General features: G+C 37.8%; 1 protein-coding gene across 1 annotated transcript in view; it reads right to left on the reverse strand.

Moving 5' to 3' along the window:
- Window positions 1-13,417: 13,417 nt before the first annotated feature.
- Window positions 13,418-26,374, reverse strand: part of RSPO3 (R-spondin 3) — a 155,953-nt gene continuing 142,996 nt past the window's right edge. The window contains exon 5 of the mRNA XM_006878976.1: window positions 13,418-13,611. Within this exon, the coding sequence (XP_006879038.1) occupies window positions 13,418-13,611 (194 nt within the window). The remainder of the gene's footprint in view (window positions 13,612-26,374) is intronic.

Genomic DNA, 26,374 nt, shown 5'->3' on the forward strand with positions numbered 1-26,374 from the left:
ACTGGTTCTTCCTTGCAACATGCCCTAAGTATGAAAGATGAAGCCTCAGAATTCATGCCTCCAAGGAGCTGCTGGTTTCACCTTCTCTAGAAGGAACCTGTTTATACTCCTAGCAGTCCATGGTATACTCTTCTCCAGCACCACAGCTCAAAGGCATCAATTCTCCTTCAATCATTCCTAGTCATTGTCCAGCTTTCTGACGCATTTCAAGTAATCGTGAAGACTATAGCCTGGATCAGGCACACTTCAGTTTCAGACTGACATCATTGCTCTTCAGTACTCTGGAGAGGTTCCTTTGTCATTTTGGGATTTTGTTTGGAGTGTGTGTGTGTGTGTGTGTGTGTGTGTGTGTACTGTCAAATCAGATCTGATTGGTACAGGAGGAGATTTTTTCCCTCCTTCTCCAGCAAAGCATCTGGTGGATTCGAGCTGCTCACCTCTGGGATTGAAGTGCAGCTTCTTGCCGTTAGGTCACCAGAGCTGGCTACATCAGACTTTCCAGTGCAATTAATCTTCTGATTTCCTGGCTGCTGGTACAGCAGTGTTGATTGTGGAGCCAAGAAAACTGAAGCTGTTAACAATCTCAAATATCTTCAGTCTATCATAATATTTCCCAGAATTGGTCCAGTAGAAAGAATCTTTGTTTTCTTGATGTTGAACTTTATATTTAAGGCTTTAGCCCTTGACCTTCTGCATCAAGCACTTCAGGTCCTCCTCAATTTCAGCAAGTAGAATTGCATAATATATGCATAATACAAGTTGTTGATCAGTTTTCCTCAAATTCTAATGCTATTTCCTCTAAGTTTTCAAATTTATAGAAGTACAGCTTTTCATAATTTATCTGTTTATTATCTGTTTCATTTTCATTGATTCTCTGTGATGTTAGCTCTTTCATGTCTTATTTATTTGTGTGCTTTCTTTTATTTTCTTGAGTTTCCCCAAAATATAATTTATTTTACTGACACTTTTGAAGAACCAGCTCCTGGTCTTGTAGTTTCAGTTGTTTATTATCTTTTCTATCTCATTGATTTTAGCTCTTATCCTTATGATTTCCTTTCTTCTAGAAGTTGTGGAAGTAGTTAGCTGTTATTTTTCTATTTGCTGGAGAGGTGAGTCAAGTAATTAGTTTTATTCCTTTCTTCTTTCATTGCAAGTATGCTTATTGCTATAACCTGCCCCATGAGGACTGCTTTTATTGTGTCCCAGAGGCTTTGATATGCTGTATTTTCATTTGTTTTGAGGAAGTTTTTTATTTCTTTTTTTAATTTCTTCTATGACCTGGTGGTGCTCAAACAAGGTGTTATTTAGCATCCACATAGATAGGGGTTATTTTTTTTAATCCTTTATGTTTTTGTTATTAATTTCCAGTTTTATGACATTGTAGTTATTGTATTACTTAGATAGTTTTGAATTTGTTAAGTCTTTCTTTATGTCTTAGAATATGGTTAATTCTGAAGAATGTATTCTATGCACTTGAAAAGAAAGTAAATTGAGTTTTTTGGGAGTGAAATACCTTTAATACATCAGTGATACTGAGTTAGCTAATTGTATAGTTCAGCTCTTCTTCATCTTTGTTGAGTTTCTTTCAAGTTGACCTGTACCTTGGTGAGAGTGTCATGTTGAAGTATCTTACTACTATTGTGTCATCTACTTCTTTTTTTTTAAGTCATTTTATGTATTTTCTGATGTATAATTTTGTGTTCCTCCATTGTTCATAGGGCTTTCAGAAGCCTGTTTTTTTTCAGAAGTGGATGGCCAGTCCTTCTTTCTAAACTGCTTAATCTGTGAGCTCCACTGATGGTACAGTTTTCAACATCATAGCAACCCACAAGTACAGCAAATTGACAGACAAGCACTGCACTAGTTAGAACACTGATAAAAAAGCAAGACCACAAGATATTCAAGCTACAAAGTAAGTAGCAATTTGTATATCAATTCCCCAATACAACAACCTGACAGATAAGTCTAGTTTAGAAGGCCATATGTCAGAGTCCCAGGCACTAATTCTAAGGGAATGCTTTCTCTATCATTCTGGAGTAAGGTCCCTATATCTGAGTTTGTGTTCCATGAGCATATTCCTGTGGCCATTGGGTGCTGGAATCTTCCAGCTGAGGTGCATGGCTGCCACAGCAAGATAATGTCCAAGGTGAGGGTGATGTCTTGGCAGGATCCTGTATGCTAGGGCTCCACTTTTCTTCTGTTGCTAAGTATGCCTTTGAACTATGTTCTTGGAGAAGATTACTGAAGATCTCATAGACTGCCAAAAGAACAAAAAGATGAGTCTTGGAGAAAGTGCAGTTTTGGAGGCAAAGTGCTGAAGCTTTGTCTCACATACTTTGGACATGCTGCTAAGAGAGGTCATTCCTTGGAGAGGGACATCGTGCTTGGGAAAGTCAAGGGACAGTGAAAGAGAGGGACATTCTCAACCAGATGGATTAATATGGTGCCTGCAGCAAGGGGCTTGAATGTGTCAGAGATTATGAGAATGGCATGGGTTAGAACAGTGTTCAGAGCTATTGTTTATAAGTTGTACTTGACTCAATAGCATGTAACAATAAAAATCATTTGGCGCATAGGTGCTTACTACAGATATGTTCTCTTGTGACATTAGTCATTAAATAATGCTTTTCCTTATCTCTTCTGTAATTATCATTCTGAAGTCTACTTTATCAAGGATTAGTATTTCCACTTCTGATTTCTTATGGGGTTTTTTTGTTGTGTGTATAGTTTTCATTTCATTTCATTTGTTTTGTGTATATTTTCCCACCCTTTTCTTTTTAATCTATGACCTCTTTTCTTAGTTGTGACTCGTGTAAGCAATATATAGATGGCCTTTGCTTTTTGTTGGGTGTGGTTTTTTAATCCATCATGCTACTCTTTTTCTCTTACTCAGTGCTTTTAAGCCATCCACATTAAGTGTGGTTATTGCAGGACAGGTTTTATCTTTGCCATTTTGGTGTGTTCCTTCTGTGGTTGCTGGTTAGTTTGGACCATCTATTTTCCTTTCCTCTCTGTTTGAAAACTTCCTTTAGTGTTTCTTGCAGAGCTGGTCTTGTTTTCACAAATTTTTTAAATTTCTGCTTTTTTAAATTGACCTAATTTCTCCTTCATACTTGATGAACAGCTTTGTTGGGTATGGGGTCCTTGGCTGGAAATTGTTTTCTTTCAACCTTCTGTGTATGTCATCTCATTGTCTTCTTGCTCCCATGCTTTCTGCTGTGAAGACAGGCCTTAGTCTAACTGGTTCTCCTTTATAGGTGACTCTTTGCTTTCTCCTGATGCGTTTAATATTCTATGCTTGCCTTTGATTTTTGGAGAACTTGACTATGTTATGCCTTGAGGTTTTATCTTTTGGAGTCTAGCCTTTCTGGACTTTGATGAATTTTTTTAATGTGTATTTATTTCCTCATTTTTCTTCTAGTGCTTCTTCCATAATTTTCTCAGTGCTTTCCCCCACCCTTTCCTGCTCTGAAATTCCAATTATACTCATGTTCTTTAGTGTGATGTCATCTCACATAATTTTTACTTTCGTTTTCCTTCCATGTTCTGGTGTTTAGTTTTTTTTTTTAATTGTAAGTTCTCTTTGTGGTTCTTTTCTTCTCTCTCACTGATTTTTTATTTTGTCTCTTCTATATTGCTTTTTTGGCTTTCAAAGTATTGAAAATTTCAGCAATATTGGTCTTGGTTTCTAGGTTATATTTTTATGTTTCTGTTCTTTCTAGTACCCTATTGGTTGTACTTTCTGTCTTGTAATGCTCTTTAAATTTCTTTTTGCTCTTTACTTATGGTTTCAATTCTTTCTTTTAGCATTCACAACTTCTCATTATCATATCTCAGACCTCCAGATTGGTATATTTCTTCTACCTTTCTGTCTCTGTGATATTCATTGGGTCTGTTATCTGATCTGCTTTTTTAGGAGAAGGCTTGTTTTGTTTTTTCCACAATGTTTGATCCTGCCTGCTGCTTCCTTGACATTATGTGAGGTTCATTTTAGTATATGTGAGGCAAGTTCAGATGTGTTTGTATAGGAAGCTGAGGTTCCTTATCATTGCTAGCATTGAGTTAAAGAATTTAGACATTGCACCAGATTCAGTTTCCCAACAGCAACCTTCTCAGCCTGTTGTCTCTCTATTCTCTGTTCAAGTGGCAAATTTCTCTGTATGAGTGTCACCTGAGGTGCTTTTCTAGCTGCTAGTTGGTCCCAGGAGGTGGGTGGGTATGGATGAGGCCGACTCACAGGTGACCTAAGAGGCCCTTCCCTGGTGGCTGGCTGGTCCTCTAGGGCACTCTCTTCTGTGCTTGCTGGTCCCAGTAGCCTTCAGAGTACGTCCTTCTCTGCTGGTTGGTCCCTAGAGGTGGTGGATGAGGGAGGAGAAGGAAGGACTTGAGTAGACTCCCAGTCTATTGGCACTGCTCTTCTCTCTATGCTCCCTAGAGGAAAACTTGACAGCACACTGAAAGGTGCAGCTTCTCTGAGCCCAGAAACTGCTATGGCGGGCTGGGTCTCACAGGAATCCAAGATTGTTGTTGGTGGCTCTCCCGCTAGAAGTCCTGTCTCTGAAAGAGACCAGGTGCAGTGCAAGAGAGCAGGAGCTGTGCCATTGGACCCCTGCCAGGTGACTGTCATTCACCTGTGAGTGGAGCAGATCTCTTGAGCTAGTGGAAAATCAGCCTCCAAATGAAGCAGGAAAGACCCCAAAAGCAGCTATGGCACCTATGCTTCAGGTTTTGTGTCTATCTTTATGTTTTAAGAAGTGATTTTAAGATGATTTTTTTTAAAGTACTCTTTCCTTTCAAATTTCCCTTAATGTTTAAGTACTGTAGTGTTTCACATGACACTAGGAAAGGTGGTGTAATGGTCCACTTTTTAGTTGAAAATCTGAAATAATCTCACACCTCTGAATGAGATGCATTTGTTAACATCTTGCCTATGGCTAGATAGCACCCATTGCCCCCATGTAGATTCTGATGCATAGCTACCTTCTATCCATTTCAGAGACTAAATCTCTCCAGGAGAACATGAGCCAGCTTTCTCTCTGGGAGCAGCTGGCCCTACTTCAAACTGGGGGCCTTTCAGCAGCCAGATACCTTATGCATGTTACACCTGGCTATTTGTTTAGATGAAATGCTACTCAAAAGTATTTTATTTTTTTCCTTTCCCATTCATTTGAAGCATTGCTCAATCATGATTGTTTTTACAGATAAAGATGTCCTTCAGCGTGATACATCCTTATTCATGGAGTCCAGTTTCTTGAATTAATTGCTCAGTGTATAGATGGAATAGAATTGGAGAGAGGGTGAAACCTTGATAAACACCTTTCGTGATTTTTAAGCAGACAACATATTCCCATTGATTATTGGTCTCTTTGTAGGTTTTGAATGAGTACAATAAAGTACTTTAGAATTCTAATCCAATGCTGTCTTTAATATATTATGATCCATATTGTTAAATGCTTTTGCATATCAAATAAAACAGAAGTAAACATTTTTCACTTTCAGAGCACTGTTTTTAGGAAGGCAAGAGTCTATTAAATCACAGAAAAGGTAGGTGTTCATTTTAGAGAATCCATGAAAGACAGTAACTTAATTTCATGAATAGATACATAATTAGGATGACGGCATTTAGAAATGTATTGAATATTTATTAAATAATACCTCAGTAGATTTGAAGTGTGAATCTATTGATTGGTTTTATAGCTTTTCTCCAGAAACTATGATAAACTTGAAACAAATTGTGTTTTCTATAGTAACTTTTATTTAAACTTATTACTTTTTAATCTTTGCTAACTTAGTTTTTTTACATTATCTTACTAACGTACTGATTTCTAGGGTGGAAAGGATGGAGGCAAGACATTTAGCACTGGCTTTGAATTTCAAATTGCTTAGACCCAAAGAAATATCTATGACTGAACAATCTATTTTTATGACTGAAACATTTAGTAAGAATTTTTGTGGAAAGAATAATTTTCATAGTAAATTTGGAAAAGCTGGAGCTCCTAAAACACTGCTTTCTAATGATCTTTTCCTCTCTATAAATAGAACCATTTTGGATTTGATTTTCTCATGTGGATATAAAAATGAAGCTCTACTCTACTGGAAATTTCACATGTTGCATTTTAGGTTACACTTTAAATATTTCACACTCAAAAAGCAGAAATATTGGTTTACCACAATAATGTATTCTGCCCTCTCCACCCATAAAACTCCACCATTTAAAAGGAGCCTAAAATGACTATCGAGAAAGATAGAACTTATTTGGATGCAACTGACATGTTTTCCTAAACTGACCCTGTATGTCTATGTCCTTTTGGAATTATAATTTATTTTAATCACTAGTTTGAGTAAAATGAAAATAAAATTTTTGTTTTATTTAGCATTTAATGTTTTACTAAAGTGAGTCATGACCAGTTTTTACTATGGAAAAAGATCAGCAGAAATGAACATAGTAATAAACAGAGTCTCTTCCTAAATTGTTACATGAGGAAAATGTTTTGGGTTTTAAATACCAAGTGTTCTTATTCTAGGGTTGTGTTGTTGGTTTTTATTGTTTTGTTTGATTAAACTATCCATTGTGAGGATAGCATTTTTTTTTAAATTTCTGTGTTAAAAGTAGCGGAACTTACTAAATTTTTTTTTCTTGAATATATTCCTAATCTCATTTCTAGAAATTCCTGTTTTGTTTTTTTTGTTTTGTGTTCCCTTGCAAACCAACCAATCAAAATATATAAATAAGCAAAATATAGAAAAAAAGTGGGATTTGGGACGGTTTAGACTGGCATTGCTCTCAGTGCCTCAATTCTTGGGGGCTTAGCCTTTGTTTTGGCTTGGCATTCTATTTTGTAAATAGTGGGGGTGCGTGATTGTTACTGAATGGCTATAATGATAAAAGCAAGAGCTCTGATGTTTTGGGGATTAGAATTTTTCCTTTCCAAAACATTGATGTGTTCATGTACAAGGATTTGACTGATCTATTGCAGAACTTTCTACTTCTGTGGGATTAGGATCAGTTAAAAGTGTGTATTGTCTGAGGAGATCACACACAGGGACAAAAGTGGACTCAAGTATCATTGGTGGTGGTTGTTGATTACTGTCCAGACGAGCGCGACTCATAGCAATCCTATGAACAAAAGTCCTGAAGCCTTTCTGTAACTAAAGTCTTTTCTCCATGTTCATAGAGTCAGGAGGAATGTGGTTTAGGAAGTAGATGCCACTCCTGCTTCCAAAGTGGTGCTGATTAAAAATTTAGTATTCGCTTTGTTTATTGTGTTTGAGTACCATAATATTTACCAAGTGAAAGGAGACCTCTGATCCCATCTTTGACATCACTCTAATGCCACTGGCTAAAAATAATACCAGAAGGAAAGGATGCAGTACTGCCTCTCAAACAATGTGGCCACCTCAAAAATGAGACATGTATTAACTCACATACTTTGGCATGTCCCTGGAGAAGAATACTATGCTTGGATGGGTAGAGGGACAGCATAGGAGAGGAAGACCCTCGATGAGCTAGATTGACACAGTAATCGGGGTAATGGGGTCAGGTATGCCATAGGTGTGTTCAGAGATATTGCACAGAGAGAGGGTCACTATGAGTCACAGGTGAGTCAATGGCACATAACAATGACAATACAAATGCATTGTATTACTTACAGGTTATTATTAAAGTTAGATACCTCTTTAATAAATTTTATAAGTTGTTAAACTGGTTAGAAAATCTGGTTCTTGCTTGAGATCTACTTGATATGAAAGTATTCTCTACAAGTATAATTGCTTTAGAAATTAGAAAAATAGCTAGTACATTAGTTAAGTTTCAATTTCTCATTAATTTGGTATTCTATGACTTTGTTTAAATATTTATAAAAATATGGATCTTTTCCATTTTATGTTTTTAAGATATGAAACAATCTTTTCCAGTTAATGAACTATTCTGGTAAACTGAAATTCACATGTAACAATTTTAATGACTAAAAATAAAAATGATTACTGATTTTTAAAATTTTTTAAAATTTTCTTGTGTGGTGCATTTGGGGCTGTCTGGATTACTTGATAACTAGCAATGTGCAAGCAAAGAAACAGCAATTAAAATACCAGTCTTAAGTATCTGAAATACCTGTAGGAAATTTAAGGATTATTTGAAGGGTCTTGTCTCTTTGGCAGTCCCAATAGTAAAGAAGATATGCTAATATTTTTTTTCCTGGATCGTGACAGTTCTGAACAAGGACCCAGGGGATAGAGTTGGGAAAGACCAGATTTCCACTGGAAAACAAGGGAATTAAGACTACTCTATGGTGATAGTGGGTTATAGCAACCCAGGACTTGCCCAGGGAGCCATACCTGTCACTGCCTTTTTCTATGAAGCTTGATCTTTCTTGAATGGCTTACAACTCTCATTTCTTTCTTCCACTGATCCAGCCAGTAGTCACCAAAAGGGTCTCCAGATCTCTACCACCACCCTTCTCTTTCAACAAAATCTCTTTTCCTCACTTAGATTCTGATACAGATTAAGTCCTAGCCTAAGTTGAAGCCTCGGTGATTTCACTTTTCAGGCTGTTCCTTCATGAAGTACAAAATCAGAGCATGTGAAAATATTGCACTATATGCCATTGGCAAACTAAATATTGTGATTTTAAGGATTGTGATGGAGAAGTAGCCAGTTGATATGACTTCCTGGGGTACCAGTTCCTGTTTATGCCTTGATTCCCTCTTTTGTGAAACAAGGATGTTGATAATTGTCTTGAGGGACTTTTTTGGATGTTTGTATAATATAAGCAGCTGCAGGTGAAGTGGCTAGCATAAAAGAGGTATAGACATTTTCATTCTGTTTATCTTTTTGTAAGAAATCTCAAAATAGAAAATATTTTACTAAATTAATGAGATGAAATGGTATTGCCTAAAGTGGAAAAGCCTCAATTGATTCAGCAAGGAGCTTTTTTTAAAAGGGTCTGTATTGATTTCCAGAAGAGATTTCCTGTGTTATAAGTACAACTTGCTTTTACCAAATCAGTCCTAGAAAGAAATATCCCTACTCATTTGTCTGGGAATAACTGTAGTTGTTTTAAGAAAGAAATGCAGTTGATTTTGTTTTTAAAACATATCCATGGTGGTGGGGAGAGTGTGCCATTATTTAGGTCAATTTATTTACAAACTCTTTTAAAGAACAAGTAATTTTTAACTTCTAAGATGATCTCAGATAGTGTTGGCACTTAACTCTAGTTACTATTTGACATTCGCACTCACATGGATATTATCACATACCATTAGGCAAATAATACAAATTATTTCTATTTGTCACTTGTGAAGTAAGGCATATTTTTTGTGATATTTCTTTGCATATAGAAGAATTATATTAACAGCCCAATCTTTTAATTCACCCAGTAGCTTTGTAAGCATGCTATTGCTGCTTCCATGTTACAGATGAAGAATGAAGGTCTTGAGAATCCATAGAGTGTGTCCAAAGTCATATAGTATGACTTGTCAGCAGGATAACTGGGATCTTAGCCTTGGCTGTCTAGCTTTAGCTGAATAGCTCTTGCCATCTCCTTTGCTGTCTCCCTAGGTGGAGGTGAGTTTCTATTAGCATTGCTGTTGTTGTATACCATCCAATCAGCACTGAACAATAGCTGGCTGACCCTCCAGAGGGTTTTCAAAGGCAGTAAATTGCACTGGGGCAAGATTGCCCATCTTTCTCCCAGGGAGCCTCTGGTAGATTCAAACGATATACCTTTCCACTGGCAACATAATTCCTTACTACTTAGCCACTAGAGGTCTTCTTAGTATTATACATATAAAATATGTTCTTGTCATGTGCTGTTGAGTCACTTGCTAGTCATAGCTCTGAACAACTACTCTATACTGAGCCAACCTTATTGTCTCTGACACACTTACCCCCTTTATACCAGTCACCAGTCACTGAGTCAATCCATCTTATCCAAGGTCTTCCTCTCTTGAACTTAATAGTATATATACATATATATATACATATATAATATATATTATATAAAATATATAATAATAGTATATATATTGTATATATAGATCTGTATTTTAGTTACTTTGTATGCATCTGAAAGTGGGACAATGAATAATAGTTACAGAAGACTTGATGCCTTGAATTGTGGTATTGGAGAAGAGTACTTAATATTCCATGGGCTGCCAAAAGAACAGATACGTCTTGGAGGAAGTGAAACTAGAGTCTTCCTTAAAGGCAAGGATAGTGAAACTTTATCTCATATACTTTGAGCATTTTGACAGGAAATATTATCAGTCCTTGAAAAAGACATCATGCTGGGAATAGCAGAGAGTCAGAGAGAAAGGAAAACTTGCAACAAGATTGATTGGCACAGTGACTATAACAATGGCTTGAGTTCATGAGAGATCATGAGCATGGCACAGGAGAGGGCGAGGTTCTGCTGTCCACAGGATCACTAAGAGTCATACCCAACTCCGTCACACCTAACAACAACAACAAATATATTTCCAAATGTTACTCATTTCAATATTGTAATAACCACTTTTAATAAAAAACCTTTAGATCAGCAGAGTCCACTCTGCATTTTTTTTAAAAAGCCATATACTTACACTTTTGAGAGAAATTAGTTGCTGAACCCAAATTACAATGTCTTCAATGAGGACTTATTAGGTACACCACCACAAATTAAGAGAAGTGTCAAGTGGTCCCCCTGAGCAGGACTACAGAGGTCAACTCCAGCTCAACTTTTTCATGCTGTTCACCAGAGATGGGGACAGAGAACAGTTGGGTGATTTGTCTTGATTATACACCTGAGACTAAATTTCAAATTTTCTGACCTGTAAAGCAAGTGTCTTTCTGTCAAATTACTCTGCCTTTCCTCAACCTTGAGACACAATTTGGAGACCAAGGTATGATGCAAAATGCCTTATGTCGCTGTCCTCTCTTGTTTATGTCTTCATATTGAGCGTTTACCAGCCACCTGTTGCCACCAACCACTACCCAGCTCATATAGACTGGTGTTGAACTCAATATGACATACAGTGACCCTACGAATAACATACCTGAAACCTTTCCTATCCTCATCATCCCTGCCCACTCAAGCCCATTTGGAGTCATTTCATCCCAAGAACTTCTGTAGTTATGTCCTGGTGAATTAACCCCCTTTTCCAGCTTTGCAGAGGGAGGCTAAGGGAAGCAGACCTCTCCCAGTAAATGTATCTTGAATGAATTAAGCAATGATAAATAATAGGGAAAAAATCAAATCAATTTGACAACTTATGCTTGACTATATAGCACTGAGGAAAAGGATAGTGTTTCAAACTAGTCAAGGTCTTATCCCTTAACTTCCACCTAACATATTTCCTCCTAGTTCTGAAGGAAAAGCTTTGTTTCTCCTTTGTAGTACATGGTTTACTTGAAGATAGAATCATTTTATACATCTGGAAGAGATCTAGTTAGGAAAAGCATTTATCTCCTGCAGATACGACAAGAAAGCAAACACCAGAGTGAAAAAGAGGAATGTATCATTCAAAATTTTTTATATCTTGGAAGAAGAAAAGAGAAATAGAAAATCAATTAAGTGCACACGAACAGGACAGCTGGTAGAGCAAAAATGCCTGGATACAGGCAGCCAGAAGTCAGAGTCACTGCATAGTCTTCAGAAGATAGTGAGTGAGTGATCTTGACAGGGCCAGGGAGAGTGGTGGGCGGAGCAGCTGTGCACCCTTCCAGAACAACCGGAAGGTTCACGTTACACAACATTCTGCGCTGCACGCTCAGAGATGCTTCTTCCTGGACTGGGGTGGCAGTGTCCTCTGTGAAAAACACTGGTGAGTTTTCAGCTAGGGTGACTTCAATCTCCAAAAGAGGTCCACAGACTGAGAAAATATGAAGAAGAAAAGGCAAATGTTGATGCTACAGGAGGAAGGGACATATAAGAAAAGGTTCTAAAGCCTGAAAAATGAAGGGAACACGAAATGATCGAGGCTGACCTACATAGAACCCTCTAGTGACACAGTGACTGCCACAACAGGCTCTAGTGTGTCAGGAGGTGTAAGGATGGCATAGGATAGGGTACGTTTCAGATCTGTTGTTCATAGAGTCACTGTGGGTCGTACTCGACTCCACGGCACATAACGACAACAAGAATGTAGGAAGAATTTTAACTAGAAAATTTGTTGATGGAATTAAGAAAAAATAGTGAATAATTATCTCCTAATACATGACTGGGCATTACCCCAACAATAATATCCTATGAATAAATCTTTGAGCCAAATGTGGATTCAAATAGCAAGCACAGAAATGTAACATGTTCTCTACTTTAACAGAATTAATTCTCTTTCCTAATTCATGAATTTCATGGTATAAGAAAACTAATTTAGTAATTGAAACACACACACACACAACAAAGAAAAATGAGTAGAACTTTACAAACTATCAACAAATATATTTATTGTGGTGGCTTTCTCCCCTACTAGATACACCTTGTTAGAAGTATCCCTTTAAGTTCCTGGTGGATCATTAAGCAGGTAATAAAACGGTTTTTGCTTCATTCAGAGAAAAAAAGAAAACACACAACTTGGCAAACATGTTATACTCTCCTTGCTCTAGTTTCCCCTCTATGAAATCAGAATTTTCTTCTAATAATTATGATTTTTTTTGACATATGCTATAGTACATGTTTACAGATGTGTAACCCAAGGATAGCAGAGTGCTAAACCACATAGTGCTGACATGGACTGGAGCGTTGTTCCAGGGAATTACAACCCTTCACAGTTTTATAAAGCACAAAATTCATCTCCAACTCTATGGGCGTTTTTTCCTACATTTTGCCATTCTCCAATTCCCTACAGTATATTCAAATCTGTACTTCTTGTAGAAGTACAGGATGCAACAGAGGCAATAGAACCAATCTTAAAACAGTTGCTTCTGTGATGATAAATTCTGATTCCAAATGCCAGGTTCTAACTCTGAACTTTCTCTAGATCTAGACAAAACAACACAGTACTTTGAATAATGTTTCTCTCCCTTGATTTCTAACTTGTTTTGAAGGGATACTGCCTCATTGAAATGGTACTATAACTCCCCTTTCTTTCTTAAAACGATAGCTTGCAAAAACATTTTATAGGGAAATGCTGTTGCTTCTCCAGATGTCATCATTATGTTGTTACATCACATAGCCTATTGGTAATTATGTACAGAATGTCTTGTCTCTTTAATAAGGTATAGAAGCATATAAGATAACCATTTAAAAGTATCCCTTCTTTGAACTTTTGGCTTTTGGTTGTTAACTATGCTTGTATGAAGAATATAGCAACTATTTGGAATGTTGTTTAGACTGAGCAGTAACTGATAATGTCCATTTGTGGTCTTACTGGCTGGAGCACCTGCCCTGGGCATCTGGTTGAGATAGCAGCATCGTGAGTCTACAACAAGCTCTGGGACCCTCTAGTGTACAGTGCTGATGGATACCGATTTCTGTTGTTTGTCTTGGGCTTTTCGCTTCTTCTGCTGCTGTTTCTCTTTGTTTTCTTGTTGTTCTGGGTTTTCTCTGCTGGACTCCAGACCTTTGTTGTCAGGTGTTGCCTCCTTACTTTCTTCTTTATTAAGTTTTTTCCTTTTCCTCTCCCTTCCTTTTTTGCCTGAAATGAAAAGATTAAATTTAAATTGGCTTTTCTATTTTTTTTTAAAAAAATGAGTTAAACTTCTCTAAGTTTGTACCCCATATTCAAAGATACCAGATATCTACTACTTAAATTGTTCAACCAGCTACTCTTTCTTACCATTTTTACAATATTTTCAGATAATTGCAAAATGAAATACATATACAACATAATGAAGCAGATTATTTTACATAGTAGTTACTTATATTTCTTTAATAGAAAGGTTTTAATAGCTTTGTTAACAACAAAGAAATTATTAACATCTACATCTGATCTCCTTTCCAGAGTACTGAGAAGCAAAGATGTCAGTCTAGAGACCAAAGTGCATCTGATCCAGTCCATGGTCTTCACGATTATTTGCTATGCATCAGAGAGCTGGGTAATGACTAAGGATGATAGAAGAATAATTGATGCCTTTGAGTTGTGGTGATGGAGGAGAGTCTTGTACATACCATGGACTGCCAAGAAAACAGACAGGTCTGTTTTGGAGAGGATGAAACCAATTTTCTCCTTGGAGGCTAGGATTTTGAAGTTCTGTCTTACATACTTTGGGCATGTGGCCAGAAGGGACCAGTCCTTAGAGAAGGACATCATGCTCGGAAGGGTTGAGGGACAGCATGGGAGAGGAAGACTGCAGATGAGATTGATTGATACAGTAACTGGGGCAATGGGGGTAGGTGTGTTGGAATCAGTGAAACTGGCTCAGGACAGGCAGGCTTCAGAGCTAATGTACATAGGATCACTATGAGTAGCAGGCAACTCAATGGCACATAATAACATCAGTGATAACAACAAACATCTGATCTCTGGCTGCATATACTCCATTGGAAATTGTACTACTAACCCAAAGGCCTAACTGCCTAACAACCTCAACTACCCGTCTAATAGTTTGTATCCACCAGAAGCTCAGAGGGAAAAAGATGACAACTACCTCCCCTACAATTTACATGCTCAGAAATGTGAAGAGTCAGCTCTTTGTTGGTTCTGACTTGACAGCAGTGAGTTTGTGTTTTGAGTAAATCTGATCTGACCTCTATTTAAGTAACAATTTTGTGTTCAAATTTTCCCAAATAGCAGTAACACATTTACATTAGGCTGACATATCTGTATTCCAACTACTAGCAGAGAATCAATCTAAATACCAGAATACATGTACTTTATTTCAACAAAGATATTTTTATATTAAAATTGATGCACTTTATATTCTTCAGGGTTGTGGTGATTGTGTTGTTGTTGATTGCCTTTGAGTCAAGCACGACTCATTGCGACCCTATGAACAAAAGGCCTTTTCTAAAACTAAAAACAAAAAAGCTTTTCTATAACTATCTACATTTATCAAAATTCATAGAGTTTCTGGAGGCATGCTGTTTAGGAAGTGGGTGCCATTCCTGATTACCACTTCTCAATTATGATGGTATCCTGCCCTAGTGGTAAGGAGATGTGCTGCCAACCCAAAGGCATCCAGTTCGAACTCAGAAGCTGCTTCATGGGGGAAAGATGGACAATCTCCTTCTGCATGTTTTACAGACTCTGAGAACCTGCTAGCAGGTAAGCTATGAGTCAATTCTGGATTGATGGCAAATTACAACAACATTATCACCAACCATCTGCCAGTTTGTTGGACTATGGCTGCACTATGTCTACTTGACTATTGATATGCTTTGTCTTGTTGGGCAGGTTTCAGATTAAGACACATGAGGAACAAAGGTGTGGTGGTCTACATCTGAAAAAAATCAACCAAAGAAACCCTTAAGGATAACATCAAAAAATCGCTAGACTGGCTTGCTTTTGATTTGTCACCATAAGGGATCAGCTGCTAGTGAGGGATGCGAGATTGGGTAAAGTAGAGGGCTAAAGAGGGAAGGAGACCTTCAGTGAGATGGCTCGGCAAAACAACTACAATGACAGACTAGGACAGACCAGTGAGTGTGAACTTGACGAGACTGGGTAACCTTTTGTTCCTGTTGTACATAGGTTACTGTGAATCAGAGTTGACTTCATGGTATTTTTCTATCTACTTCTTCTTGTTGTTGTTGTACTGTTGGGTCAGAACAGACTCGTAGCTGACCCACTGGTAGGTTTTTCAGAGCCAGTTAAGTGCATGAGAGGAAATTGTCCATCTTTCTTCCATACGGCTGGTGGATTTGAACCCTGTGCCTTCAGGATTGCAGCACAGCTTCTTACCACTAGGCCACCAGAGCTCCCTTTCTACCTTGTTATTGTTGTTGTTTAACATCGAGTTGGAACTGACCCATAGCTGACCCTCCAGTGGGTTTTCAGAGGCAGTGAATTGCATGAGAGGAGACTGCCCACCCTCCTGCAGAGCAGCTGGTGGCTTCAAACCCTGTGTCTTTGGGATTGCAGCACAGCTTCTTGCCATTAAGCCACCAGACCTTTCTATCTACTAGAGCAGGGATTTTGTGTTTCTACAAATCAAAGAGATATTTATTGGCTGTATACTGAATTCCAGGGAGACCATGAATCTGAATACATTATGAAGCATTTTTAAAAAATGAACTCAACCTATCTTTAAAGTTTTGAAGTGGGAATTCATACTGCAATGTACATGACGGCCAGAGTGCAGAACTGAACATTCAGTTGACAGTGGAGAACCACCAAAGGTTTTGTTGTTATGTGTCGCTGAGTCAAAACTGACTCATCACTGAGTCTCTAGAGAATTTCAGAGGCTATAAATCAATCGCACAGGAGGAGATTGCCCATCTTTCTCTCAAGGGACGGCTGGCATATGTGAACCTGCCTTTGGATTGTCAGTGCATCTTCTTTCCACTATGTTACCAGAGCCGTACAGAGGCAGACAATAGTCAAAATACATGTGTTTGTCACCAAATTGGATGCACTATTTTTATTTATTTCTTAACAGTAAATTGACTAGATATCCTAACATTCACATTTTGCATGTGAAATCTACAAGGTAAAGTAATTTTTGAAGACCTGACTTTAGAAATATTCATTAATGCATAATTATCTATGAGAAGTTACTGACTTAACTAAAAATCATAGGAAATGAAAATGAGAAACCTCCTGTTATTTGATATAGGACAAATTCTAATAGTATATATTCCCACATATTGACTCATATAGCACTGGAATTTATGTCTGTCTACAATAAAGTCACTTCAGGCAAAGTGATTTGCAGAGTTTATTTGGATGGGAGAACCAAAATATTTTCATGTCCTGAAACAGATGAAAATACTGAATTCACTGGTTTGGCTTTCTTTTTCGTGAACTCTGGTGATGGACTCCTAGGGAGAGTATTATAGATACTTCACAGATATATTAGGCCATTACAGTGCCCTGGGATTGATTCTTTCATGCCACAATTAGCTTTGTTATAAGAATATATTTTCAAAATCTTCCAGTTGATATGTGAAAATTTGCCTTGTTGAGCTCAACATAACACATTTCTAAAATTCTGGCTCTAGAAAAAAACAGTTAACAAATCAAGGACATAGACCAGGGAGGGGTAACTGTCAGTTATGGATAAACAGAGGTGAGTCAAAACCAAACCAAACCAAACCAAACCAAACCAAACCAAACCAAAACAAAACAAAAAACCCCAAAACCCAAAACACAGAACTGACCATTTTGCTTGAGGCTGAATACTCATACACTGGTTCTTCAATTCCATTACTCTTTTTACTTAAAAAACAAAACAAAACAAAAACTTCTCTAGGTTGATAAAAATATCTACAGAAAGGTTCCAGGTTTTTTAATTGATTTTATTTTCATTTTCCCCCCTGAGCTTTAGTGATTGATTAAAAGGAACCCAGCAGCGTAGTGTTACATGTTGGGTTGCTGACTGAAGTGCTGGCAGTTTGAATCTACCAGCCACCGTGCAGGAGAAAGATGCTGCTGCTTCCTTCAGTAAATATTTACAGCTTCAGAAACTCGATGGAGGGTTGCCATGAGGAGGAAATGACTTGGTGGCAGTGGGTTTGGTTTTGGTTTTAATGACTATGTATTTGACGTGCTGACATGAACTTGGAAACTAAGAGAAAAAAATAGAGAAGAATAAATTTACCTTCCTGAATAGACACCAGTACTTTCCATTTTACAATGCGGCAAACATTGAAAGAGAGAAATGCTGGTTTTCGTAGTATGTACTTGGTTTGCAGCGGGAGATGGCTGCGAAGTTCGGTTACATAATATTTCCATTTTGGAAGCATTTTGGAGGTGCTCAAGTTCAGCTCTGAGAAACTGTCAGTGAGAATCATTCCAAAGTTCCATAAAAACTACTAACACCAAACAAAATGTTATTTTTGTGGAAAGCATCCAGAAGTTTAGTGTTTGACATTGCTCTCTTGATGATGGTCCAACATCTTACAGCTGTGATCCCAACCATAATGTTTTGGACACATAAGAAATATATTGTTTCTTCATTGGTCACAGATTGATTTATATGTTTTTTAGCCATTTGTGACAACATACTCAACTAATGGTGCATTTCTGTTTATTAGCACCCTGATATGATTATTTCTTAAGACAGCAGAAACATTTTTGGAAGTAGCCTGAAACTCAATGTTACAGCTTTATTATCCAAGGACTAACTATTTAGTCTGGGCGGTGAGTGAAAGGGGAGGTTCTAGCAAAGTAACAGGAAACTAGCACATTGTACATTGTTGCTGCCATACAGAGAGCTGTTGCACAATAGAAAAATGGGATTTTATTATTTTTTTTTAATGGGCCATGTGTTTGTGGTTGGAAAGGCTAACTACCCTTTTGCATAAATAATGTATTTTCCTCTTGTCCAAGAAATAAAATAGAAACGTAGGAGAATGGCTGTAGTCTATTAAAAATCATGTGCAATTTGGGGAATTTTGTAAGGTTTTCATTAAAGGGGGTTTCTTTTCTATTCTGGTGACTTTTCATTGAAGTGGTCAGTGGTTATTTCTTCAACTTTTCCCCCCCTTGCAACTCTATAAACTGAGTATTTCAGTTATCACAGTCTTACATATAGGACCCGAGTTTATCATTCATTTTGGCTGTGTATTTGGCACAAATATATGTAACAGAACTGGGTTGTGAAACACTTTAATTATTTAGAAGACTATTTACTTTGTGTTCCAGCTACAAGGATGGTGTCTCTGTAAAACTATCAAAGAGGACTTGCTACTAGCAATCAAGTACAACCTGAGCCCTTTGCAGGGAAGTACTGAACTGTGATGTTGAAGAGTATGTTCTTTAGACTTGGGTCTGAGGGGCTGGGGACAGAGGGCAGAAAAGCCATGTTCAAAATCTAGGTCTGACACAAACAAGTTATGTGACCTTTGATTAGTTGGTGGTATCATCCAGGCATAATTATCTGACACATAAAATATGATAATAATCAGTTCTTGCTAATTTTTGTGAAGATTAAAGGAGATTCACACATAGTACTGTCTGGCACACGCAAATCATGACAAAAGGAAGCTGGTATTAACTCAACACACATACGAATTAAGCTCCTACTTCAGGCCAACAAGAGTGCTAAAACCTGGGAAAGGTACTGAGATATGGATACAGCAACAATCCTGACAGTTACACACTAGAGTTAAGACAGAGACTTGGACTGGCTCCTACTGTGAGCACAGCAGGGAAAATATTGGGCTTTGCCAAAGGAGAATGTAAAAGGCTCCCTGTCAGGAGCATTGTTGTATCAGCTGAGGCTTAAAGAATAAATAAGAGTTTGTCAGGCTGGTGAGCGAAGAAGGAGATAGTGGGCAGTGAACAGTAAATGAGCAGGATGAAGGCAGGTAAGGACATGGTGAATCTTTGTAAGGGAAGTAGACTTCCTCAGTTGCATCAGAGTCTATATATAGACCTTTACCCAGCAAAGCTGAAAAGAAACACAGGACTCAGTTGCCATGTTGGCACTTTATCCTGAAAACCAGTAGGACTGAAAACTGGAGAAGGATAAGTAGCAGAATTTAAAAGCAAGACAGAGTTTAGATACTTCTGTGCCTAATTTTAGAAAAGCTGATAGAATATTCTGACATATGATCTTTTTTTAAAATTTCCTATTTTGGAAATATTGTTGTAAACAATAGGAATCCATACAGGGAGTGTAGTCTATGGTTGGCATTTCCTTTTGAACCTTGATTTTTAAAAGTGTAGTTAAAATCTCTGTGAAGACCATACTGTTACACAGTATTGAGGTGTTTGTTGCAAACTAGTGTTGCATAATTGAGTAGGTTCATTTGACATTGCTGAGGGTCTCAAACAATCTCCAATTAACACAAGCGTATATTTTCCTTTATATAAGTACCTTCTCAGGCTTCCTGCAGACCAGGTTCCTAAACATTGAATCACATGGCGACTCAATGTGTGTCAGAATAAAATTACACTACTGGGAGTTTCAATGACTGATTTTTCCAAAGTACAATACCAGAACATTATTCTGTACTGCCTCTGGGCAGATTCAACCCCAACTAACCTGTTGGTTAGCAGCTGAGATCCTTGACCATCTCTACCACCCAGGGACTCTTGCGATGGAAGCAACTCATAGCTCATGCCTAGCTGGGTTTCTGAGGCTGTTAATGGAAGAAGAAAGCGCTTGCCCATCTTTCTTCTGTAGAGCTGCTGGTGGATTTGAACAGCTAGAAAGGCATGCATTTTGGATGAGCAGTGCAATTCCCTATGGACTATGTCACCTGAGATTGCTTTTACAAATGAAGACTCCAAGGTTCCACCTCTGGTGGTTATGATTAATAGAACTTCTTGGGGACCCAGCTATTAGAGCGAGTTCACTTCTAGGTTATTCTCCTGTGCCAGTGTTATAGATTAAGACATCTAATTTTTTTGAACATACACATAATCCTCACGCTCTCATTATCCAACATTTTGCATTACAATAATAGTGAATAATCCACAATTTACTTTGTTTTAATACAGTGTATGTCATCTGGCAGTAAAGAATGTCATGGTGTGAGGTAAGAATAACTTTGTGAAAAGTGTCAATTTTATGAGACTATGATTCTCAGTAGTTTAGAAGTTTTCTGTTTTTTCCTTTTTTTAATTTGGAAGTTATTTAAGGATCCAATCTGGCAGTTATGCAATAACGTAATTATCCTCAACTTTGTGACCTGATGTGGTCATAGGATATTTTTGCACAATGCAAATTGTTGCATAATGGTCAGGTCTTTGGAACCTAACCATGTCCATAAGTAAGGAATGGGTTTATAGAAAACTGGTTTTGCCTCACATGGTAATATATTAAAGTTCTAAGTGATACAGAGTACGTTCAGTAACTGTTTTAAATTCAATTGGGTTATAATGAAAAAGGCTGGTCTCCCTAGAATCTTGACAAATCTAATTAACTTATTTTAATTTCTCAAATAATAAATATCAGATCATGATTTTGTTTTGATGCTTAGAAATAAATGTGCTTCAAAACAAAGGTTTTGATTTAGTTGCAAGATTTATTTGCAAATCACTTGCTTCTTAAGTTGTTTTACTTTTAAAATTTGTGTGATAAATCCTAACCCCACATCTTGTAGATTTAATCTAATTTTGGAATAAGAGTTTCTTTCCAGCACTAATTGGGGCCATATCAGTGCAGGATGTGTCTTAAAGGAAAAATCTCTGAGCTATAAAAGAGCAGACCAAGCAAACACAGATGAAGACAAAGACATGCCAAGCCACACGCAGATCCACCAAGAACTGAGGAACAGAGCTGAAAGAAACAAGTGCCTTTCCCTAGAGTCATCAGAGGGAAAAAGTCTTCCTAAAGCTGATTTCAGACTTCAGATTTCCAGTTTGCAAAACAGTGAGGAAAGAAATTTCTATTTTTCAAAGAAAAAAAAAGTTGCTCCATTATGAATTTCTTGCAAGTTTCCACTAAGGGGAGCCATTGAGCTTTAAGTAGCTCTACTTCCTGCAGCAAATTAGGTTTTGTTTCCCTCAAAAAACTAAAAATTTATACAGACTGTAGACTGAAGACTAAATATCACTGAACCTTTGACTCAAGCTGATTGAATAAATATTGCATTTAAAATAATAAATTTGTTGTTAGGGCCTTTCTCTTCTTTGGGTGCTAAAATGAAATTCAATCACAAGGCCAAGTGTTCAGACCTTCAAAAACAATCAAAACATAAAAACTTCACAAATGTTGTTAAAATGCAGTATCTGATAATTCTTAAATTTAGAACCGGACCTTGGGATCTGTTGAGTTTTGGGTGTTTGTTTTTTTTTTTTTAATATATTTTGTTGTTTTGAAGAGAGGATTAAAAATCTCAATTCATTTTCTTTTTATGTAAGATTTCATTGTGGAAAATTTGCAAGTGAGGAGAAATTGCTACACTGTAACTTTGTTTTTTAGTAATTATGATCTATTGTGTAGATACATATTTGAAGGCCTTTGAACTGTGGGCTATATAAACATTGCACAGCCAGACCCAGTGGTTAGGAACACAGCTGAAAGTCAGCAAGGCCAAATTTCCTTCTCAGCTATATTATTACCAAGTGGAATTGACTTGAGAAATGCATCCAAACCATTTGTCTTTTTTGTTGTTGTTGTCTTACTAAGACAGAAATGCATATCCTTCTTGTTATTAACCCAGAAATTTCTAACTAATGTAGAAGGAAAGTATGACAAAATGGATAGATATTTTGGGGGTTTTATTCTGTTTTTTTCTTTTTTGTTAAGAGGAAGGAAGTCAGATTGAAGTCTATTTAAGTGCTTTGGAGTGAAGTTTATTTAATTTCTTCAGATTAAAGTTTAAAGCTATCTAAATATCTACTGTGTAGTCTTACACGAGATAAATTATATTGCTTTTCTACTTAAAAATGCTGCTGGGTAATTTATTCAGATAGAAAGAATTTGACAAATCATTAATTGAGTCAGTTCTGGTGGCTTAGTGGTAAGGAGTTACGTTGTGAATCAAAAGTCTCACTGTTCAAATCCACTAGCTATTCCTTGGGAGAAAGAAGGGTACTCTCCTCCCATGCAGTGTGTTGTTGTTAGGTGTCCTTTAGTCACTCGTAACTCATAGTGATCCTATGTGCAACAACTTGAACCCTTTCCTATCCTGAGCCGATCTTATTGCCTCCGATACACTTACCCCTTTTGGCTCCATTTCTGAGTTAATCCATCTCATCCAGGGTCTTCCTCTCCTACATTGTCCCTCCACCCTCCCAAGCGTAATATCCTTCTCCAAGGACTGGTCCCTCATGGTCTCATACCCAAAGTATGTGAGATGGAGCTTCAAAATCCTTGCCTCCAGGGAGCAACTTGGTTTCACCCTCTCTAGGAAAGATTGGCAATCATCATTATCAACAACAACAACAAGAAGACAGATATGTTTGTTCTCTTGGTGGTCCATGGAATGCTCAGCACTATTCTTTAGCACCACAACTCAAAGGCACTGATTCTTCTCCTGTCATCCTTAATCATGGTCCAGCTATCAGATGCATAGCAAGTAATTGCAAAGACAATGGCTTGGATCAGGTGCACCTTAGTATCTAGAGTGGTATTATTGCTCTTTAGCACACTGGATAGGTCTCTGACAGCAAATTTTCCTAATATAATTGTCTTTTGATTATCTAACTGCTGCAGCCAATAGTGTCAATTGTGGAGCCATGCAAGTGGAGGCTGTTAACAATCTCAATCTCTTCTCCATCCATTGTGTGTGAGTACCTTTGTCTTCTTGATATTGAGTTTCAATACATATTTAAGACTGCATTCCTTTACCTTTTCTAGCAAACGCTTAAGGTACTCCTCAGTTTCAGCAAGCAAGATTATGTCATCTGCATAACACAGATTTTTGCTGAGTCTTCCTCCAATCCAGATACCACATTCCTTCCACGCAATATTCTACCTCTGAAAACTGGCTGGAGGGTTATCTGTGGGTTGGCTCTGACTCCACAGTACATAACAACAAGATTATTATTTACCCAATGCTAATTTCTGACTATGGCCTCAGACCAGTTCACCCCCTGCTGAGAATTCACATCTTTCATTCACAGAATGATTCACAGAAGGATCTATGAGAATAACCTGGGGATTTCCTTAAAGCGCAGATTCTGAGTCAGTATTTCAGGGACGGAAATGCAAATTCTTAGTGGGAGCTCAAACCAAAAGAACTGGTTCAAAGCTCTGCTTCTAGTATTACCTTATAACAGCCAATATAACAAAACACAAGTGTGGGCACAAAAAGACCAAAGATTTGAACTGCATTTTGCCACCAATTAGAAGTGGCTGTTTGAAAAGTTACACTCTATTTGCATTATATTTCTTTGAAAATTCAGAAACAGAATTTCCACCCTGTTAGACTCTGTATATAAATTTTCGGAGGTAAAAGCAGCTATAATGCAGTCTTCTTTACATGGCTTTTCGTGCTCTCTGTCCCCTAGTCTGGCTTCCTTCTTACATCCGCTGCCTCACACTCCTCTTCCTCGTCACCCTTCCTTCTTCCTCACATGGTTCACAAGGTTTAGCAATCTCAAACATCTTACACACTCACTTAGAAAAGTCTCTCTAGTATTGTTTGTTCTGACTCAGTATTTCATTATCTGCCCACAGACTACCCCTCGGCAATACACTCCTGATTCTTTAAGCCGCTTTCTAGGCTGGAGCCTTTAAAATGTTGTTTTTTTTCTGTGTTCCTTAACTCCCAATGGGGAACTTACTGAAGTAAGAGGGATGAAGAATAGTAATGATAATGGTTTTAGAATATAGCTAAAATAAAGATAACTAACATTTACTGAGCACTTTTGTATCATGAATCTATGATCACCATGTCTACAAAATGAAACAAAAACAAACCAGTGCTCTTGAGTTGGTTTCACAACTTGATGAGTCTATGTTTCACAGTAGAACTACATACCCCACAGGGCTTCAATAGTTAACATCTTCTGGAAGTAGATTACCATCCCTTTCTTTTGAGATGCCTCTGGGTGAAGTGGAACTACCAACCTTTGGGTTGGAAACTCAGCATTTAACCATTTGTACCACTAAGAAGAATCACTATAAGTTGTATCATAGGCCGCTGTTGTCACATGAATGAAATGAGGCCCACTATGCAATGCATACTTTGGACATGTTGTAAGGAGGGACCAGTCCTTGGAGAGGGACATCATGCTTGGGAGGGTGGAGGGACAGCACAGGAGCAGAAGGCCCTCTATAAGGTGGATTGATTCAGCGACTGGGGTAATTGGGATGAGTGTACCGGAGACAGTGCGATTGGCATAGGACAGAGTAGAGTTTAGGGCTGTTGTACATATAGGGTCGCTATGAGTCGCAAGTGACTTGATGGCACATAACAACAACAACATACAATGCACCCAGAGTAGAGCAAAAAAATTAGTCAACTAACAGACGCAACTTTGGATGTGCTCACCAGTCTATGCTAGGAAGTTTTGAGGATAGTTGCCTGGTCCACTGACTGCAAGAAATCCATATTTGTTCCCATTCCCAAGAAAGGTAATCCAACACAATGTGGAAATTATCGAACAATATCACTAATATCACATGTAAGTAAAATGTTGCCGAAGAGTATCCAAAAACAGCTGGAACAGTACATTGACCAGAAACTGTCAGAAATTCAAGCTGGGTTCAAAAGAGGCCAAGTTGCCTCTTTCTGATGTCAGATGGATCTGGCTGAAAGCAGAGATTGCCAGAAGAATGTCTCTCTGTGTTATTGATTACACAGAAGGTAGTTGACTGTGGAGACCATAACCAATTATGGCTAACATTGAAAAGAATGGGAATCCTGGAACACACACTTGATTGTGCTCATGCAAAACATATATCTAAACCAAGAAGCTGTTGCCTTAACAGAACAAGGGAACACTATATGGTTTAAAATCAAGAAGGGTGCATCAGGAATGTATCTTTTCTCTATACCTATTCATTCTGGACACTGAGCAAATGATTTGTGAAGTCTGACTCTATGAAAAAGAATGCAGCATCAGGATTGGAGGAAGACTTTTTAACCGCCTACATTATGCAGATGACACAACCTTGCTTGCTGAAAGTAAGACCTGAAACATTTGCTGAACAAGCTCAAAGACGACAGCTTTCAATGGATTACATGTTAACATCAAGAAAACAAAGTTCCCTTGGGCCAATAGGCAATAGTCTAGTATAGATACAGGATTGAAACTGTCAATGACTTCATCTTACTTGGATCCAAAATCAACACCCTTGGTATCAGGACATTGTTAGCCAGGAGATAAGGATATGTATTGCTTTTGGTAAGGCCACTGAAAAAAACCTCTCCAAAATACTGAAGGGCAATGATGCCAGTCTGAAGACCAAGGTGCACCTGATTCAGGTCATGGTCTTTTCAATCACTTGCTGTGTATCTGAGAGCTGGACAATGAATAAGGATGACAGAAGAAGAATTGATGCCTCTGAGTCGTGGTTTTGGAAAAGAATGAACTAGTATGTCTTGGAAAAGGTGCAGCCAGTTTGCTCCTTGGAAGCAAGGATGAGAAAACTTTATCTTCCACACTTTGGACATGCTGCTAGGAGGGGCTGTTCCTTGGAGAAGAATAGCATGCTGGAAAGGTGAAGGGTCAGAGAAAGTGAGAAAAACCTCCAATGAGATGGACTGACATGGTGACTTTAATAATGGGCTTAGTATACACAAAAAACCAACTCAAGGCGGATCATGGACCTAGGACTAAAACCAAGGACTATAAACTTCATTACAGAAAAGCTAGGAAGAACACTAGAAGTCCTAATCCACAACATAAACAGTCTTCCCAGTATCCTGGAAAACCTACAACCAGGAGAAGATAA

Source organism: Elephantulus edwardii, unplaced genomic scaffold (assembly GCF_000299155.1).
Source record: "Elephantulus edwardii isolate Elephantulus edwardi_28Jun2011 unplaced genomic scaffold, EleEdw1.0 scaffold00002, whole genome shotgun sequence".
NCBI lineage: Eukaryota > Metazoa > Chordata > Mammalia > Macroscelidea > Macroscelididae > Elephantulus > Elephantulus edwardii.